We start from the raw sequence: 22,229 nt of genomic DNA, 5'->3' as shown, positions 1-22,229 counted from the left end.
GGGACACCTGTGTTCTAGAAACTGGTCTCCTAATTTCATAGATCATTTTTTTTAATTTTCAACACCCCTAATATTGTTGTCATTCATAAATTTAGAAAAGAAAAAGTTGTGGAGGAAGGGAGCAAAGATCTTAGTGAAAATAATGTTAGACCAATGTACTATTCTATCCTGTTCTCGTAGAACTAATACGGGTGAACTTTACAATGCCTCCAGTTGGTGCCTTACGTAGGCACTAGGAATGATACACTATTAATTTTAACAAAATGGGTCCAAACTTCCCTAACCTTAAGCTAATCCGACCCTCCCCTACTCCGCTAATATACTGCATAATTTTTGAATGGGAAAATTAAAAAAAAAAAATCTGCTGACCAGAGAAGTTGAGAGAATATCAGAAGCAAAGTTCAATGTAATTTACATTTAACTAAGATATTCAAAAAAGAGGCTCCAAGCTGACGAGCATTGAACTGCTCAACTGAGATTAATCTCAATAATCTCCGAGAGCAAGTTTAAAGGAAAATGGCATATCTAGATGCGAATAAATGTACTGACACTTTGTGCGAACCTGGGCAAAAAGTAGGCGGGTGTTTCCGTGATCAATAACGCATCTTCGAAATCCTCCTCAAGACATCCGTCTCTTCCGAAAAACATAGAACATACCACTTTTAACTTTACTCAAAAAATCTGACTGGGAGTTGGGAGCTCAGTGCTAGGAATCCCTGGTCCGATCTCTGTCCATGTGAAGTGCAATTGTAATGGGGATCATCCCATGGGATGAGTTGTCTCGGAGTATTCCCACATCCTAATTACACAAATTCTTTCATATTCATTCATTTTAATTATCAGTCTCCTTTAGTCTAAAAAGTATAAACGTTAGACGTTAAAGTCCTTCAATATATCCGCCCCTTCGCTAGCTATAAGTGTCTTTTTTGATTATAGCTATAGTTCTGTATATTTTTACATTAGCTGTTTCATTGATACTTTCTACCTTTCTTCTCGAACTCGTTAAAATTTGTAAGTCATTTTGTTTCATAATCTGTCAAGTCTGGTTGTACACAGAGGCTGGTAATACCATTCTTGGATGGAACTGATTTCCATAGGGAAATGTCTCCATCTTTGGGTTCTTTTGTCATTGCATGACGTTAATGGATAGTATTTTAAGCGAACAAGTAGTAAAACCTCGAAATGTTATTAGACTTTTAGAAAATAGGTGCTTTTAACAACGATTCTGGCCCGCTTTGGGTTACTGAAGTAACTAATTACATACCTTAAGAAACCCTGAAGATGATCACCGTAAAAGCGAAAGAACGCTACTGGAACCTATCCTCTGCGAAACTAGTTCAATCTCAAACTTGAAAGTCTGGTCGTCGCCCTCAATCGAGGTAAGAGGTCAATAATTTGAACGCAAGTCATGTTCCAAGTTCGAGCGAGCTTCAAAAAGGTTAGGGTGCGCAAAACCGAGAGCACAACCATAATTGAAGATGATGAGTCAGAGCTCAAGCAAATGCGAGCTTCATTAAAATCAGTGAGCGCTAGTCTCATTCATGATAGTCCGGTGTCGAGAATGTGGCGACCCCATAGCCCATTTATTGGGAACTGCAATAGCCCAGGTTTAGGAAGGATTCATTTTCCTTTCTGTCAAACACCTGCTACGGATATTCTCCTAAACCACAATTCTGCTACAGCGGAATTATTTATTGTGCACATCTCCAAAATATAGTTGCGCGCTTAAGTCCCTTAAAATTGTGAGTTTGGCAACAAGGCACTCGAAGTAATAGGAGGGGAAGTCATGAGAATAAAACAGTAGCAAAGCATTTCCAACAAACCTTTCAAAGGTGCTGTTTGAAATATTCAGGTCCCATTCCATTATTTAATGTTATTTTCAGAGCAAAATAGTACCTTGGCATATGCAGAAAACTTTTAGTTAAAGAAAAGCACACACTTTTTAACGCAAAGAAAATCATTAAAAAACAGGATGATTTTAGAGTTCCCTTGCTATCAATATACTGAAAAGAGTTCCAGAGTGACTGTGTTTTGAGAGTCGTGCGTGTTTAGTTCGTTCTTTCTGCTGGAAATCCAATTTTGATCCTGATTCAAATCCTATAGACTGCTTTTATTTATTTATTTTTTAACTTTTCCGCTGTTCTTAATTTACAGTTTTTCATTTATTTCCTTTTCTTTCTTTCTTCAGAAGTCAAGGTATAGAAAGTCGCTTATTCCCGTTTGTATCCGACGATTTCCCAAATACCAAGGAAAATGAATGATCCAAGCATTTTCTTTTTCCTTTTCTAAGGGTACACATATATTACCGGTACCAAATTGTTACTAAAATGGGTTAAAACATTTATTCTTCCCAGTGTGCGTATTGATGAAGAAATGCTAGAAATTTCCCTCTGACAAAAATATATGCGCTCTTGAAAAAGAACATTTTCATTTCTAGCATTTAACTTTTCCCCCTCGAAAATTTATATATTCCCCCTTCTAAAATGTTTTCGAATGTTCATGAGGAAAGAAACGGGGACAACCTTTTTCTTTTGTAGGCGAAAGTAAAACAAAGACTGAAACTTAGGAATAAATCTTGTTAAGGAGATTGGTTTATCAAACCTCCATTATATCTCTACCCTGTCCGTGTGTCCGCAAGACTAAAACATCTCGAGGATACTTCATAGGTCACCATCGCATGTATTCAGTATGTAGTGAGTCAAAAGGTAGGACTCGAGTTCGGTTACGGAGGCAATATTCAAACCTGTAGTAATAGAAATAAACAATTAACGGTTCTCACGTTGATCACTTAAGCATTCCAAGAGCAAGGGCGCCGATTTCTCTGAAAATTTGTGGGGGGACATTCAGATGCAGATGGCATATATATGAGGATTTTAAGACAAACTGCATTCAAATTATGCCAAACATTGTATATTCACAAATACAATGAGGGGGCCCACATTAGTTTTGGGGGTCCTGGCCCCCTCCACCCCGGGATCGGCGCCCTTGCCCAAGAATAAATTTTATTTATATCCGTCACTTTCTACTAAAAACTGTAAGCAGCAGAAGTCCACTAAGAATTTGTTTCAGTATTGATCTAAACAGACTAAAAATAATGATAGCAAGAAGCGCTTATTTAAAAATAAATTTAGCGTTCTAAGAATAGGAAATATCTTCTGTCTTAACCCCCTTTTCAAACCAGTAGTTTCAGGTATAAACCACCTTCGGGTTTAACGTTAGTCCCTATAGCACGTAATAGGTAGCGAAAAGTGATTTCTTGTGCCAGAAAATCGACCATTTTCAGTTTTAACGTTATGGCTGATTACGTATTATATGTAAATTTATCCCCGAATTGGAAAATATTTAATTGGCAAACTGATTCTTCCTTATTTTTAAATATCTGGAAGTTGTACCAAACAACTGAACTTCCAGTTAGTATTTCGAGGCCGCGGTGGCTCAGTGGTAGAGCGTTCATCTCTGGTGCTTGGGGTCCCGGGTTCGATCCCAGTCCCCACCAAGTGAACTTTGTGGTGGACAAACACCGTGTGCATGGGTTTTCTCGGGGTTCTCCCGTTTCCTCCCACTTTTTCATTCCATTTCATTCATTACTCATCATCACCGTCTGCTTTAGCCTAACCGGCATAACTGTGGCAGGAGCGTCATTTCAGATTTTGCTTGAATAAAATTTCGCATTTTTCTCTGATTTACTATTATTCTATTGATAAAATCTATATACATCTCAAACTCAGGGGGCAAATGCCCTTCCCTGCCCCCTAAATGACGCCCCTGAACTGTGGGACGTAAAAACTCAGATTTTTTTCCAGTTAGTTTCATTTTTATCTCGTTCTCTTTCACATTTCAATACTACAGTCGTAGCTGCTGCTTTAGTTCAGTAAAACCAGTAATTCGTGAACTTTGTGTCGCTATTCCCTGGTGTTTCTTAACAAGTTTGAATAGACGTCGCGAATTAGTTAATTATGTAATTACATACTTGAGAGTAATTACAAGTATTTTGGCATAAAGTATGTCTGAATTTTAATAGTCTGCATTTATACTTATTATAAAATGTAAATCAAACTAACCCATACCCCACACTAGGTAGACCTATGTGACAAAATCGAAGCGCGTTTTCCAAAGTAGGGCTGTTCCGATAATCGAGTAATCGATAACAATTCGATAAAATTTCAAAACCGTTTCATCGATAAAGAATTTTAATTTTATCGAATTATCGAACTTTCGAGACTCCCGAAATGATTGAGAATCTCGAAATGTTCGAGAATCTCGAAATGTTCGAGACTCCCGAAATATTCGGGACTCTCGAAGTGTTTGAGGCACTCGAAATGTAAGAAACATTAGACAACTTCGAGACACTCGAACTGTTCGAGCGTCTCGAATTGTTTGAAAGCAGCAAATACAAAAATATATCAATATGATCGCATTTGTCGAGTCGCTTGAATATTTTGAAAAGTTCGGGGTTATCGGAGTGTTCGGAAGAAACAATGCATTCGAGGTTAGCATAGTTGTATATAATATGTATTACATATATGCAGGGTGTTCATATTATAACTTCTCTCCTTAGCAATGAAGTGAAGAAAAAGTTTTTTTTCGCACAGATCTGTACAAGGTTTAAGCCAGCCCTGCCCACGCCGAGCAGATAGTGGAAACTCTCCTCGTGAACGCTCACGAGCATTCTATGGGCAAATACCATTGTTCGTGCTTCGTGGATCTTCGGGTTTCGTCCTTAGAGGAGCGGAAGTGTTGTCAACCTTGGCGGTAATCACTAGCTTACCAAAAAAAAAAAAAAAGTATGTATGGTAACTGATTGCCATTTAGTGTAAAGTGTTTTTTTTACAATGTGGTAACCGTTAACTATAGACAATACAAACTTGTAACAGCAATCAAATGATAAACTATGTACGTTCCTTTTCTTCTTTTTTCTTTCCTTTTGTTAAAGAAGGATGTGGGTTTGTTATATCCGAGTGTGGGTTTGTTATATTATGTTGTTTTCGCTTTTTAGGAAAAGAGATAATCTGTTGATACGAAAAAAAAACTGTAGCACTTGTTTGTAATTATCTAAATATTATCTCCAGAAAATTAGCTTATGCATGTATGTGTGTACGAATAGGCTTAGCAAGGGGTTGGTTGTGGAGATTAGAAGAAACTATTACACTATCAATAGGAAGAATAGTATTTCTTACTCCACTTTTAAAGTTACTTTGATCGCAAAGAATCAAACAAAATATTAAGAGAGCCAAAGAGATTTTCCATTTTTAAGAGTGACCGTTAGTGACTGCAATTAGTTTTTTTTTTTTTTTTTTTTTTTTTTTTTTAACAAGGAGTGTCTTTTTAATAAGGAAAAATGTATTGTCCCTGGCTGGTTGCTTGCCGGTGGCTTGTTAAAAGTGAAAAAGAATGTTAAATCATTTCAACGACTGAAGCTACACGCTTGTCTTTCTTCGATAGTTACTGACTGATTTTGAAAGTCACAATGTTGTAGGCCTACTGTAATAGTGTAGGCCTACTGTAATAGCGTAAATTCGGAAGGAAACGTTCCAACTGAATGATACGAACAATTATTCCCAATGTCTTGAACATGAAACGTGGGTTGCACGGATAACGCTTAAAGTAGGCTGGACTGCACTGGAATTTCCTTCCGGCAAATTAGTGTTTGGTCGGAACTCAGTTCTTCTGTGTAATTGTCTGTTAACAACATTTGAACATTTCTTTTAGATAATAATAACTAACTAACTCTATGGTCTATGGAACCCGAAGGTTCAATGCCGCGTTTACAAAATATTTCCACTAACTTATATCCTTAGCCAACTGGATCCAGTTTCTACTCTGTACTGTTATTTCTGCAAGATCCATCATAATATTGTCTTCCCACCTACGCCTAGGTCTTCCTAGTGGTCTTCTTCCAATTGGGTTTTCAGTTAAAATTATGAAAGCGTTTCTAATTTCTTCCATTCTGGCTACATGGCCTGCCCACCTGAGCCTTCTACACTTAATACAGTGGTGCCCACCCCCCCCCTCAATTGTCAATCCGTAGGTGTTCTTCCATGAAAAAAAATCTTTTCGATTAATTTTTACACACCCTCAAGCATATTTATATAGATTTTTAACCCCCCCAAATATTTCAATGACGCAGTTTGCGTCATACCCCCCCTTGTGGGCACCCCTGCTTAATAACCCTAATAATGTTAGGTGAGCGGTATAAACTATGCAATTCCTAGTTATGAATTTCCTCCAATCCGCATTTTCATCCCTCTTTGGTCCGAATAATAATAATAATAATAATAAGCATTATTATTATTATTATTATTATTATTATTATTATTATTATTATTATTATTATTATTATTATTATTATTATTTTCAACCTCCCGTCGTTCTGCTATCAATCTAGCAACAAAAGGCGTTTACAACTTAGCAAACGTGAAGCGAATGACAAGTTACAGACCGAGTGCTAATGTAATACAACGTCACGAATTGTGTAAGCAAGCTAAAAAGGTCTGAAACAATTCGTTTCCGATTTTTGCAGTCGTCTTTACGTCTGTAAGATGAAATGTTTAATATTAGTTTCTTTCTTTCTTTCTTTCTTTCTTGTTCATTTGTTAGTTACTTCAACGCTAACTGTAACCTCTATCATGCGTCTTCCTCGACCAAAAATGTACCAATTTTATTTCCTGCAGTGTTTTCGCGTCACTGCTTTCGAAATGGGGAGGGGGAGAGCACACCTGCACATTTCACGCTTGCGTCTGCTCAATGCTTATCATCGTGCGAATTTCTGGCCAGGCTTGGCTATAGGCTTTTTGCCATCATGTGTGGTTGGCAACACTTATCGGATGCAGTGGAAGAAGCGAAGCTAGCAGCACCTGTGCTCACCTGTTCTTATCTTCGCTCGTGCTCGCTCATGCTTTGGCTCCGGGAGCCAATTCATGGACAGGCCTGGTTTAAGCAGTCTGTCAGAAGAGAGAAAGAGGAAGAGAAAACATGCATCACCCGAATGGAATTGGAACCCAAGACACCATTAGTCTACTAATAGTCACTTTGCCGATTGCGCTAATAACGGGACAGGCAGGAAAATAATTTTACATATGATTTCGACAAATACAACTTTGCAATAACTTAACTGGGTGAAAAAAAGTTGTTTGATTAGTTTGGCTGCAAGAAAAAAATCATTGGAGAGGTGAAGGAACCAAACTATCCATCACTACTTTTGATAATACCCGAAACTTCGATAATACTCAAAATGTCGATAATACCCGAAACTTCTATAATACTCGAAATGTCGATAATATCTGAAACTTCGATAATACTCGAAATATCGATAATACCCGAAATTTCGATAATACTCGAACTTTCGATAATACCCGAAACTTCGATAATACTCGAAATTTCGGTAATACCCGAAACTCCGATAATACTCGAAATGTCGATAATACCCGAATCTTCGATAATACTCGAAATTTCGATAATTTCAAATACTCGAACGGTTTCGAGTAACCGATGACAACTCTATAAATTTTCACTCCCGAAGTTCGATAGGTCCTCAGCCTTATCGAACACTCCTATTCCAAAGACGCCGATATTCCTGATACACTACCTATGGGGCTCCGCAGAAAGATCTAATATGTTAACAACGAATCTATTTTATTCCTAGGTCGCCATCAAACGAAATTGTTTATGGTGTTTGACGAATCATCCTTTGGAAGAACTGGTGCCAAATATTAAATTAGTTGCGTCTATGAATCGTGTTTTACAGGTCCTGAAAGATTGTAATTTGCATAGGAATGGTCGTACTGGCAGAAGAGGAAATGGGACATTGCCCCAGACCCCATGTTATATGGGAGTGATATCATAGGACGCCCATAGACTGTTTAAGAAAAATATAAATTTGTTTTTTGAGATTCAGTCTTGAAAATAAAATACAGTATTTAGAGATGGTGAAACTCATTTTGTACGCCACATTTACAATTGTTGCAATTAATGGATTGAAATAGTATGATGTCACATCGCTCTCGCTGCTATGGTGATTGCTATATTATTTTCTAAACAACATGGGTTAAGAACGTAAATAAGCGAAAAATTTTGTGTCGAGATACGAGATGATACACATCTCCTCCAATAGAGACCTACATTTTTTTAGTGACGAGACTACTTTTAAGATACCTTTCCGAGACTAGAGAACCCGAATCTAGGCTTGTGTGCAACACTAGTGAAAATGAGGGCTGAATATCATTTAAGGGCGAGCAAATTGACTTGAGAATAAGGCTGAAAGCATTAATATTATGAGGCCTATCTCTTTTAAGATTTATTGTAACTTTTGTTACCATGCAGTGGTGTTCCCTTTGACCGCTTATTTAGGTCCTATAACAGGTATTTAATTGGTGAGATCAAGCATAGACCAAAGAACACCTCAGATGCATTTTGGAACCGGATGGTCAACTTGGCGGCGCCAAGTGGGGACTGAGAGGCGTAATTTTTTTCTTAAGGCAAATTTTAAATTTTTTCACGACCTTAGTTTCAAGATATCAGATTGAAATTTTGCATACGGATTGTGTGCATCTTTGAGTATTTCTCAATTTTTTTAGATCCCTACCTAAACACGGGCCGGGCCCGAGGGGCGCAACTATTCCGAGGGGGAGATTTTTCAAAAAAATTTCCGGGTTTTCTCGAATTTTCCGGTGCAGGTATATTTTACTGACACGTGAGTAGTACCGTTAGAAAGGATGTGTTATACTGAAGAAAATGGCGTTTAAATCATAACTCTCTAGAATAGTAATGACGCAGTAAAATTTTAATATATCTATCTATGTAATATATATATATATATATATATATATATATATATATATATATGCTCAGAGACTTTCAAAAAAAATTAGTGCTTAGTTTTCAAGATACAAGATTGAAATTTTGCACATGCATTTTGTACATAACTACATATCTTTTTTAAAAAACGCAGATCCTTATGTTAACGCAGGCCTGGGCCAGAGGGGCGCAAAAATTTTGAATTTTTTTCGAAAAAACTACAGGTTTTCCCCGATTTTCCCTTTTCTAGTGTATAGTACGGACAAGCGAGTGATACCGTTGGAAAGTATACTCTATTCTGAAAAAAGAAAAAAACTAGGTATGAACCATGATCCTGCGATAAATAGTAAGAAAGTAGTAGCTGTTTGACTGAAAGTCTAAAATTTACCTCAAAAAGTGAAAATTCTAAAAGGACTATTGATATTGAGTCAGGGCAAATGAATTGAGGATGAGGGCATTAATATTAGTTGGAGTGGATGTATGAGGAAATTGAGTGAGAAAGAGTTCATCAATATTACTTAAGGGTGAGGACGAATGCGAGTGAGGAAGTTCATTGAGGGTAAGTGTAGATCAGGACGAGTGTGTTCAAGTTTCAGGAAATTGAGTTAGAAAGAGAGAGAGTTAGAAAAATGTCTATCTCTAGTAGAGGTCTGTACGGGCCGGAATTTTTAGCCCGGGCCCGGCCCATCAATTTACAAGTGGGGCTTGATCCTAGTCCGAAATAAGTTTTAGCATTTAGGCCCGAGCCCGACCCAGCTCGTGTGATAATCAAATGAGCCCGAAATAATCCGAATTACAGAAACTTAATAATTAACGCAAAATTGTATTTTTATTTACAGCAATTAGAGGTTTAATTTTGCAGTTGTGTTTTAAAAGTGCTCCAGAAAGTACGGTGCAATGTACATCGTTCTACAGTATATTTACAAAGTTAGGCCCGAAAAGTCCCGAGAAATATGGTTGAATATTTAAAAATTTACGGCCCGGGCCCGAAGTAATATATGCTTTGTAGGCTCGAGCCCAGCCCGCCGACCAGGTCGGATTTAGGCCCGAGCTCGTGCAGACCTCTAATCTCTGGTGCAGATTATATTGTTCGACGTTAAACTAAAAACTTAATTTTACTTCTGTTGAAAAAGTCTAGCGTAATGAGCATCATAGCTCAATCTTCATGTATGTCGATTGTCACTATATAAATATATAGGCTATTTTCTCATATCAAAAATCTTCCTAAGGCCTCCTTCATCCTGAGTAACCTATTTCCGCTCATGGTTCTTCCAATAGATCTAATCTGAAGTGTTAAAAATAATCTAATTCAAAAGTTCGAACCCAAGGCACACTGCCACTATTGCTACCAATGCACTTTTTAAGTGGCATGCACAAAGTCAATTTAAAATTAATTGCGGTTAAAATAAAGTTAATATTGTTGGAGTCGCGTAACTAGGCAGGGTGCTAACCAAGCTCAAGTTCCTGCTCCCTCTGTAGTATAGTTTCTTCCCACCTCGTTCATTCTACCACGTCTTTGACTATCGTTGACATTTTCTTTTTGTTCTTTGCGATTTTCTATATATACAACAGGGTGTAGTGTAGCACGTTAAACTTACTTTCGTGGTTTTATCATGGAACTTAAACAAAATGGAAGAAGTCAGATTTTTAGACATAAGCTACTATCCAACAGTAAAACCACAGTATTCGAGCCCTTTAATCAGTTTGTCGATTTAAAGTAATTATAGTCCGGCAGAACTAGGTCAGGACCAAGATTTGTCGTCTATAGAATATCTTTTTACACTTTTGTGTTGAAGTGATAACAGAAAATGCCGGGTGACATCATGTCACTGTTGGGCCTTTGCTAAAAAGGCAGGGTATCAAACTTGCAACAAAAATCACTGTAAATCAAATTTACAATGTTAAAAATTGTAAAGAATACTTTGTAAATATAAAAGCTATAGTTGTATTACAAGCAAAAAAATCCTGTCGTGAAAAATGCATTAAGAACACGCATGTAATAGTTTCCATTAACTATTCAAATAAAGGTACGGTGTTAAATAATATAAAAATATGGTGACGTCATATGATTGTATCGTATCTTAAAACAGCAAGGTATCTAACTTACAAAAGAAAAAATTCAATAACAATGGCATTAGAAATATCGCATATGATAACTATTGTTTCTTTTCACTATTCATTTCAAACACAGTGATGATATACCAGAGAAAATCTAGGACAGAAGTTCTGACTCAGAACAAAGATTTAACCGTTTATTGATTTGTCTTCCCTTTTGCGTTAATGAAGTACTATTTAATACAAAATTAAGTGGTGACACGAGCATCTATGTTTGATGAGAATGGAGAAATGCGAATATCAAAAATAAAATCAATCCTTAAGACTTCTGCAAGTCACTACACCTGCAAGATTAACCCCTCAATCCAATGTGACCATCATTGATCGTGTTGCTCTTCTGTGGACTCTCCACTGGCCTAATCATGGAACAACGAAGGATTTAATATTAAATCTAAAACAACGCATAAAAGCCAAGCTGCAAATAGATGATGTGTACCTAATTTTTGACAGATACTATGATTACAGTCCAAAATCTGCAGTAAGAAGAGGTAGATCTACTTCGGCAACCAGTGTATGAATTGCAACAAAATACACCAATTCCAGCACAAAAGATTGTAATGACAGTGACACTAAACAAACAACTTATTGAACTTATCTGTAAAGATTTGTCAAGTGATGAGTCCTTCTTTGAGGATTTATTAGGTGGCAAGAAAAATGCCATTACAGGTCCAGGTAGTATACCTCTCTAAATATCTTCAGGCAGTGCAATGAGACGTCTACAGAACATGGAAACAAACCATGAAGGAGCTGATGTAATCCTTGTAGAGCAAATGCTTGTAGTTGCAAAAGAACAACGGAATACAATCATTGTAGTATCCGATGACACTGACTTTTTCATACTACTTTTGTACTACTACTATAAGGAAAATATAACGAACTATGTACTAATGGAGTCTCCAGTTGAAGACAGATTAATAGTTGATATTGGTAACACAGTACAGAAACACACTGAAATCGTCTCAGAACTTCTACCAGCACATGCCTTATCTGGGTGCGACACTGTAGCCTGTCTTTATGGTATAGGTAAAATATTAACGGCAGTTCGCTCAGGTTCGTGGGGGGCGTGAAAGTGCCATTCGACAAAATTCTACAACAGGCGACAGAATTTGTTTCTGCATGCTACTTCGAACAGAACAGCAATACAATTTCTGATGTTCGTGTGAAAGTTTGGGCGAACAAAATAGCAAAAGGTTTGCCATTCCTTCAAGTCTGTTCTCTTCCACCAACCAACGAATCATTTACTGAAAATGTTAAAAGAGCACATAACCAGGTGTATCTATGGAAATCAGCAGGAATAAGCAATCCAAAAAGTCTCGATCCTGTGGATTGTGGGTGGGTTAAGGACGAATTGAACAAATCACTGGTACCCATCACAATTCCTCCTGGAGTTCCGTATGCCTCTGAATCAATTTTGACATTGGTAAAATGCGGTTGTTCCAAAGGGAACATGTGCCGAACCTCGGCATGTTACTGTTTTGTTAAAAGAATACATTGCACTTTATTCTGTAGTTGCAGTGATCTAGATTTAGAATGTTTGAATTTTCATTAATGGAAATTCATTCACTGAATCCTAAGACATTTCATGATTAATTATCATCAAAATGATTTTTTTTTTTTTTTAAATACTGGTTTCTGAACAACAGTTCATATCATTTGTGAAATATACATAAATATTTGTTTTAAAGAGCTGAAATTACCGAAGTGTAAATATATGTAACTTGCTTCTAATACTATAGAATACCAATTGCTTTATGCATATAACGTGTTCTTAATGGAATCACATGAGGGTATTTCTTTTTTATCGCCAGTTTGATACCCTCTGTTTTAGAAAATATTAAGTACTGAAAGATATTTTAAATATATTTATGTGTATCTTTAAAGTGAAAGTTGAACAATTAATTTAGCTTTCTGCATTTATATTATTCGTTATCTTGTTTTAAGTTTGATTTACACAACATGTACTGATAGATTTGATACTTTTTCAAATACTGTGCATTGACAACAATATGCCGGTTAGTTTCTAATACTTAACATCTGGCTTAAAAGTCAGAGAAAATAAATTGTATCAAGCTTTCTCAATTGGCAGTTTGAGTTTTTTGTAAGTGTAAGTTTCATATCCTGTTACACTTGTAAGTTTCATACCCTGTTATCATAGTGAATGATATGTTATCATTCACTTGCTTTCTCTGGTTTAACATCAGTGTGTTTGAAATGACTAGTAGAAAGAACCCATAGTTATTATAATGTAATATTTGTAATGGCATTGGTATTAAGTTTTTTCACTTGTGAGTTAGATACCTTGCTGTTTTAAGATACGATAAAATCACATGACGTCACCATACTTTTCTAATGTTAATACCATACCTTTATTCAAATAAGGAATAGAAACTATTACATAACGTGTTCCCAACGGGACTCAGACATACGCATTTTCAGCTTGTAAGTTGGAAACGCTGTTCATACATAAGTTATAGACTGATAAGTAGTATACACCTTTTTCTATGGTATCCTATGCCTATCTATGATGTAAAAGCAGGATTAGAACTATGGCTTTCATATTTACAAAGTATTCTTTACAATTTTTAACATTGTAAATTTGATTCACAGTGATTTTTTTTGCACGTTTGATACCCTGCTTTAGCGAATGCCCCCCCCCCCCAAAAAAAAAAACACTCTCAGGAAAGAAATGTTTATCTGCCGGACTATAACAACAAAAGACTCCTTATATGAAACACAGTTAATTAAGTAAGAAGTCATGAACTCTTAATAATAGTTGTGTGTGTGCCCACACGCGCTTTGATATATATATATTATTAGCCTCCCCATGATGTTTTCTGGCTACGCTACTCTGCTGTTGTAAAGTAATTGGTGTGGCACATTCAAAACACTGTACAACAATAAAGGAATATTGGTTAAGCTTTCCTTAATCTAGTTATATTAAGTACTAGCAGCGTTCACCCCGCTTCGCTGGGGTCACCCCGGAACGCAATAAACTTTGTTACTTAGATAATTTTTACTTTTTCGCTTTCAAGTGATATGATAAAAACCATAGAAGATTGGAGTAAATGTTAACATTATATCGCCTGTCATTTATGTTAACCCGCCGAGTGACACGGTCATGTGGGTTGCATATAAATACGGTTAGATTTAGCTATGATGAGCTAACAAAGGATTTGTACGTTATGGACACTTGAATGGTCAATTATCTCAAGACACTGGTAATTGAAAATTAAAGTGATATGATAAAAACCATCTAGGGTCCAAATCTTAATAACCCCCCAAAAATGAAAGAAATTGGTTCAGCCGTATTAGCGTGATGAGCTAACAAAGGATTTGTACGTTCTCTTTTATATATATAGATTGCAAATCTTAAATTTGTTTATTATTATTATTATTATTATTATTATTATTATTATTATTATTATTATTATTATTATTATTATTATTATTGTGGAGTTTTTCCTAGCAAAATAAGAAAAAGTTTTGTACTTATCGTGGGGAACTCGAAACAAGCAAACAAGATTCCAACAGGTTTATTGTTCTAAAAAGTTTAAAACTGTTGTAAATTCACTCCGTATTATGAAATTGTTCCTTTCTATTCTTGTGGTATTTTGAACTTCCTTATATTGAGGAAGAAAATTATTAAGTTTGAAAAATCAAACTTGATAGCGTGTGCAGCGTCCTTGTGATTATTTCTAAGTTCAAAACTTTTTACTAACACGCTAAAAGTTTTGGAATTTCTATTAGGTGTTAAGGAAGACTGGTGTATTGAGGATCGATACCAAGAGCAATGTGGTTGAGAATTCATCTGAAAGTACAATTAAATCTCATATCTATATGATTTAAGATTGAGGGCACAGTGGATCGGTGGCAGAGATGGTTATTTTACAGACTCGCCCATTCAAATTCGTTCAGGCTCAGGCTTTTTTATCTTCAAAGGAGCTTACAGTCACTAACCTCAATGAGGTTTACGGCTAGGTAAGACCAGCACTTGCTAGAGCTCTGGCTCACTGTTGTCAATAGGGCTCGAGGCCAATTGTATTGCTTATATTATGTCAGACTTGAAAGTTACAATCGTACGTTATCTTTGGTCTGTAAATCAAGTATTTTTACGAGTTTAAAGTAATATTAAGTCACTGACGGAACTTGATATGGCAAAGAGAAACTAACCCAGCAACTATCAATTGCAAAAAAGTATACTTATTAGTATGTCAATTACTTTCAAACAATGTGTTTGAATTATATATTGAATCATCAGATGCCCGTTCTTCGTATAGGAAGAATAAGGTTTATGGAAAATATTTGAAAGGTAAATACTGATATCTGTTTTCAGGTTACTTGTTGATACAACTTTAATTTCACTGAGATTATGTAAACCGTCACTCAATGTCCGTAAATAACGTTTCATAACTTCAAGACAGTCAAATAGTTTTTCTTACGCCTCAAAGCATTAGATTCACTCAATTCATGCAAATCGTTAGACAAAATCCAATCACCCTCATATTTTCTTCCTTAATTTCTTTTGTGTTTTTATCCCTTTATTTTGTTTCAAGAGGTGTCCAGAAGTCTAATACGGCAAAATTGAGACCAAATTAAATCGCATTCTTATAGGAGTGGAAACTGAAACGCTTATTACTTATTTTCATTGAGGACATCATTTCCCTAACTTCATGAACTGTTTGAAACATTATATTCTTAAAAAACAATTTTCTCCTAGGATACATATTTCAAAATATATTTTCTCAACCCTCGTTTCCATGACTGAAAGTAGTATTCTGTCCAAACTTGACGTTTCTTGCTGAAGTAGTTTGCATCTGGGTGTAAATGAGTAAATGAGTAATTTTAGTTATTACATACTAGTATAAATTAAGTTCTTAAGGTTAGCTAACATTACTAAAGTAAATAAGTAAGAGAGTGTGTGTGCGCGCAAAAATTAGTGGTGGCTCTTGAGGGGAAGTAATATCGGCAAAAACTTTTATTACTTCAAGAGCCTTGTGTGTTACATCGGTCAATATTTTTCATCTCGTCTTCGATATTGCATCCAAGTAAGTAACACAAACAAATGTTCATGGGTCTGCGGTCAATAGTTTCGTTGATATAGAAGTTAGAGGAAAATAACTTATATTCCTTCTTAAATTTTACATTTACAAAATCCCATCTAATCCAGATCCTAGAATGTAAGAATAACATATACAAACTTCCAGGTTCTACACCTGATAATTTGGTAGGATTGGTGAATGAAAAAAAAAATACAATCCCATGAACCCTCTTTTAGCATATACAATTCTCAAAATCCCTTCTTTCTACAGTCTAGGGTGGGAAGAGCATATATATATAGTTTCGGAAATCTGGCGAACGCAAGAAAATAAATACATGTATATACATTAATAAATAAATTAAATAATAATAATTTAATAATAATATTTAAATAATAATAATACGTCCTCTCTTAGAGTACGTAATTCCCAAAAACCTCACTTGCTTTGCAGCCTAGGTTGCAAGAAGAATGTTTGTTTAATATTTCAATGATCTAATTCTAATGGTTTTTCTTTAAAAAATGTGCCCTCCCCCAACTCTTTAGGATACAAAGTTCGCAATATCCTGTCTTATCTACAATCTAGAATGCAAAAAGAATATTTCCGGAATATTTCAAGGCTCTATGCAAGGTAGTTTCTGAGATGTGTTAAGTGACTGTGAGTCAGTTAGTGGATTTACTCTTCTATATGTAAAGTAATTATGTTTATTTATTGCAGATATGGCAAATGTAGATTGGAGTGTAATATTAGATGAAATTATACAGGACTATGAACATCAGTTGCCTGATACAAAAATTCCAGAAACCTTTGACGTACAACAAATGCCTGATATAATCCCAGTAATCGATTTTTTGCCACAGCCAATGGAAGCGTCAGGTCTGGAGGAATCTAAGGTATGCGTTCGTAGGTAGAACTTTACACGTCATGCGCTTGTGGGCTGACACGTGTTGTTTATAATTCCTAAAGGGTAAAGACTTAAGAAAAAATACTGTTTAATTTGAAGGAAAAAAAGGTATTCAGCACAGAGGCGTCATTTGGGGAGCTAAATGCTTTTTAATAAATTGTGTACTCATATACTGCACTAATAATAAATCAAACTCTTATGTATGTGGACAATCTCGCCTATTGCTCGCCCTCCCCTGCCAAATCTGAAATGACGCTTCTTTTTCAGCATTGCAAATCCGTCTTCTTCATTAATTATATTTAGGAAAATATTTAATTCAAAACTATTTGAAACAGTAGCGTCATTTCAGATTTGGCTTGGGGGGAAGACCTCTTGATATAAGTAAAATTTCCCGTTTTTCACTGACTTACTACTATTCTATTCATAAAATCTATATAAATCTCAAACTCAAGGGGGGGGCAATTGCCCCTCCCTGCCCTTCCTAAACGACGCCCCTGATTTGAAAGAAGGAAACGATTTTATCATAAAATTTACCAGTGACAAGGACATAGCGTAAATTACAAGATTTTAATAACACTTCATTTTATGAATCCGTGACATTTTCTAAATGGTATCGTCAATATTATTATCAGATCATATTCCGGGATTTATGGTGGCTCAGTGGTAGAGCGCTTACCTCTGGTGTGTGGGGATCCCTGGTTCAATCTCCGACCAAGTATGTTTGTGGTAGGCAACATTGTGTGTGGGGGTTTTCTCGGGGTACTCCCGTTTCCTCCCGCTTCCTCATTCTACGAATTCTTCCATCATGTATTTGCTTTAATTTTCGTCTCCCTTAACCTAAAGGGCATAATCATGGGATGTTATAATGAAATATTTCATTTCATTTTCAGATTATATTTAAAGATATATATAGTGTCAGAAAGCTCGACTCTGGGTTTGCTCGTGGCTAAATTGTATAGAGTTACACGGTAATTAGGATTAAATAGAAAATGCAATTAAAAACTAAATGAAATCAAACACTTCAGTTTTGCGTCGCACGATTGTCGTCTACCCAAAAGAAAACTGCGATGATAAAAATGACTGAAATGGTGGAATGAATAAAGTAGGAAGAAATGAAGAAACCCGAAAAAAACTACGTTCACGGTATTTGTCCACCACAAAGCTCACCTGACACGAGCTAGGATCGAACCAGGGATTCTACGCCCCAGAGATAAAAGCTCTACTACTGAGCCCCTGTGGCTCAGAGATGAAATAGAGGCGAGACTATATACATCTCGGTCAACAAATGACAGTCTCGTCTCGAGTCGAACATTGTCTGAATCTCGTCTCATTCAACGGATTCTTATATGATCTCGGTTTCGTATGGATAATCTCTAAATAAATTGTGTGAAATTAAAAGTGCATAAGTAATATAATTTTACAACCTATAGCTTTCTTTTTTTTTCACACCTCATTCTTGATGTAGAAAGGCAACGTATTCCCTTTGTACTTTCTGCCCTTGTATTCGCGGGTTCAATCCTCAGTTAGTATATCAAGTCTTGAATAAAACTCGAATAGTGGTTCAGATCACGCTTTAAGCAATAGGCTTTGTCTCAGTCTTGGTACTGAAAAGGAAAGTTAATCAACAGGAAGTACGGTGGCTCAGTGGTAGAGCGCCCATTTTTGGTGCAAGGAGTTCTTGTATCTTGTTAATTATTGCTTTTGAATTATTCCACAGTATTAATAAAACTAAATTCACCAAATATATGTTAAAACACTTGTGTAACAGTTTCGTAATCTAACATCGCCTTATCAGACACGTTATCATTTCCCAGATAACGTGTTTGATGGTGATGTTATGATGTCGAAGCTATATATATTTGGTGCTTTAGTCAGTTTTGTTTTATTAATATTGAAGGGGGCTCCCCTGGCTCAATCCAAATCCAAATTTATGCTAGACAGCATTGTACCCTTTGGCTTTCTGAGCATCCTCTTACATTGTTTATCTCTAATTTGGGCCTTTCACGAACATCTTCGACCTTCGTGTAATAGATGCGAAGATGAAGTATTTCTAGCATGTCCGCGTATCGGGCGCACCTCTCACGCATTCTTATTTATTGTCCACTTTAGTTCTCCTAGTTATTGAAGAATGTCCCTTTGACTATTTGGCACATTCTTGTCGCATGACTTGAAAATACTCAGGTCTCAGAGAACGTTTAGGACTGCCAAGTAATAATCATCATACATTGAGAATGATCTTTCTGTAGCTCGTGTTCTTGACTGTTCGTGCCATTGACTTCACTAATGGTTCCTGAACCTATTTACTCCTTGCATCAGGGACGCCCGCAGTATTTTTCCAAGGGGAGGCGGCAAAAGACTGACACCCAATCACAATCGCAAATACACATACAATTTTATGCACGCTACTCCGGCCAAGTTAACTTTGTGGTGGACAAACACCATGTGCGTGGGTTTCCTCGGGCACCTCCCGTTTCCTCCCACTTCATTTCACCGTTTTCATTCATTACTCATTACTGTTTCCTTTAGCCTAACCAGCATAACCGGGACGTAGAACTCAGATTTCATTTTTTTTTCTTTTACTTTGATGCACGCTTGCACATACTACATCATACAGAACAATAATTATTTTTACGCACGTATCCTTAACAACTACAGTACTATGGTATTTAATAGAAATATATGAAGTACTAGACTATAGTATTTAAGAACAAATTAGTATGTTTTGATATGTATTTCTAAAAACTAAACACCCTTCGAAAATTTAGAGGGGGCAACTTCCCCCATTATCCCCCGCTGTGGGCGACCATGTTCAGCATATTTTCTTTTCCGTTACTAATATTTTTACTTTCTCTTATTTCATTATTTTTCTATTTATTGTAACTGTTATGTTTTATCTCCAGTATTTATTATTTTGACTCAAGCTTGTTAAATGTTCGTTTTATTCCCTTTCTTACACTGTTTCTCTTTTCATGACTTTGTTACTGTTCTTGCAGTGGCGGATCGAGTCCAGGGCCGGGAGGCCAAGGGCTCTCAATTTTTTAAGTGACAAAAATAATTTAAGCTATTATTCATATATTTTTGAAAGTTTATAGTAAAATCATGATATACCTATCATACCTATCATAGTCTAGGCTCTGGCTGCACCCCTCCAGTTTTTTTCTTTCTTATTTGCTTCTCATTGTTGCCAGTCCGTGCTACACATAAATTTGGTCCATATATTTTACCGTCCCTGGGACAAATGATCAAATTGCTGAGTTTCTCATTTTCCTCCTTCTGCCTCCAATCAATATAGCGATCTTACATTTTCATTCTACAAGTATTTTAGAATCACATACTTTCATTAATCATCCGTCTCCTGTAGTCTACAGGGCAAAATCCTGAAACGCAAAACTGAGTTTTTTTTTTTAATCAATTAACCTTAATGCTCTAGTTTATTTTCTTGCAATTGAATTAGTGTTGTTCAATACCACGTACAAGATAAATAATTATACTTTATTTAATCGAGCCGTTAGGGATGCGCACGAGACAAGATTTGTGGCTGTCTCGTCTCGAAAATGTGCTGTAAAAGTGATGTCTCTACTCGAAAAATGTATATTTCTCTATTGGAAGAGCCGTGTCTCGACTCGAATTTTGTCAGGAAAATCCTGTCTCGACTCGTCTCGTACGCATCCCTACGAGCCGTAATGAAATAAAAATCCACTTATTACTCATCATATTATTCTTTGGCGACTGCTGTATTCACTACAGAAAATCACGCTCAGTATCTTAAGAAATATTGGTACATTAAATTACGTCTATGAACACATGCACAAGATTAGATAACTCTTAGCGATGAGCTTTCTTCATAGCTTGGAATAGGACTCATGCGATTTCATTAATTTTATAAACAAATATTTTATTAATCGTAGCATCTGGCGTAAATAATTTTTATGGCTAAATCTAAGATCAGTTTACTTTTGGGGGTGAGTTTTCCTTAAGGAAGTGTTCATATATCACAAGAAAATGCTTCATTAATGAGTGCAGCACGACATGAAAGTATAAGAAATTGTAGCGAGAAAGTTTTAGTATGGTGGTCCATACCTTATATTTACTTTCAGAATTTTAAGCTAATTTCACACTTACCTAGAGATTCAGTAGTTCGGGAAAAAAATGCTTTTTAAAAAAAAAAAGTTTTTCCACTTCGTTTTTGCCTGGGAAATTTTGGGCTTTTTAAAAAATATTTCTATTTTAACGAAGAAATAACCGATCTTTCTTACCCGATTATAACACAGAAGAGACACTTAATTACTGTATTCTACAGAAGAGTCATTTTAAAAATCTTTAGTCTGGGTGCATAATTGTGGGCTCTTAAACTATCAAAAAAAAGTGTGAGAAATATATGTCCTGAAAATGGAATAAATTTTGTTAAACAACATTATATAAATTTTATAAATAAATTAAAACTTATTATTATTATTATTATTATTATTATTATTATTATTATTATTATTATTATTATTATTATTATTATTATTATTATTATTGTAAACATGACTTTATTTTAGAGTTTTTAATGTAACTTAGTAGTTTTTATTTTTACTTTTAATTTTTGACTTCTCATTGCTTTTAGTAATTGACATATATTTCATTGTCAGTATTTTTATTATCAATAATTTATGTTTAAGAGGTATCAATTTTATCACTAGTACTTGTAGCACTAAAATAATGTATAAGACAAAATGTATTCTTGCTGTATTTTAGCTATTCTCAGAACGTAAAATAATGTTATTATTTATGAAATACACTAAAACCAAATTAATATTTACTGAAACCATTAAAATTCGAAGATAAAAAAAAACTTAAAGGCGCCACCCGAAAGTTTCTTGTTTCAAACATTTTTACGCGATATAACAGTATAGGACGTAGGAATTCTGTGAGTAATGTAAGTTTTACTACCGCATATTGCTTTAATTTCGTTAACTGAATACATACTAGCATCTAACATAATATCTTAAACCAGTGTGCGAATTAGGTAACCTATATTGGGGGGGATAAAATTAGGCCAAAGGACATAGTCTGAAGGTTCAAATTTCAAAATGAGACAATAAATGCCTTACCCCCCATATATATATATATATATATATATATATATATATATATATATATATATATATATATATATATATATATATATATATATATATATATATATATATAATATATGTGTGTGTGTGTGTGTGGCATGTGTAATAAATAAGAGATTTATTAATTTAATAAATCTACCAACAATAACTATGCACATATATATTGTGTGACATACACACACCCCACTAAACCTTTCTGAACGTGTTTTAATGTTGTACTCACTCTTGTCCCCGTAGCTCTCTAAGGTTTATTTAGTT

At 35.4% G+C, this 22,229-nt stretch overlaps 2 protein-coding genes across 3 annotated transcripts in view; one reads left to right on the top strand and one right to left on the bottom strand.

The window, feature by feature from the left end:
* LOC145668525 (uncharacterized) overlaps positions 1-22,229 on the top strand; it is a 48,592-nt gene that overhangs the window by 2,239 nt on the left and 24,124 nt on the right. For both annotated transcript variants that reach the window (XM_081736504.1, XM_081736502.1), the window contains exon 2: positions 16,662-16,837. In XM_081736504.1, coding sequence (XP_081592630.1) covers positions 16,664-16,837 — 174 coding nt within the window. In that variant the 5' untranslated portion in view covers positions 16,662-16,663. The remainder of the gene's footprint in view (positions 1-16,661; positions 16,838-22,229) is intronic.
* The window catches only part of LOC145668524 (uncharacterized), a 158,520-nt gene that overhangs the window by 127,221 nt on the left and 9,070 nt on the right, over positions 1-22,229 (bottom strand). The window lies entirely within an intron of this gene.

This window comes from Thermobia domestica, chromosome 13, assembly GCF_964235325.1.
Source record: "Thermobia domestica chromosome 13, izTheDome1.hap1.1, whole genome shotgun sequence".
Taxonomy (NCBI): domain Eukaryota; kingdom Metazoa; phylum Arthropoda; class Insecta; order Zygentoma; family Lepismatidae; genus Thermobia; species Thermobia domestica.
Note: the sequence above shows the minus strand (reverse complement) of the source record. Positions and strands in the feature narration are given on the sequence as shown.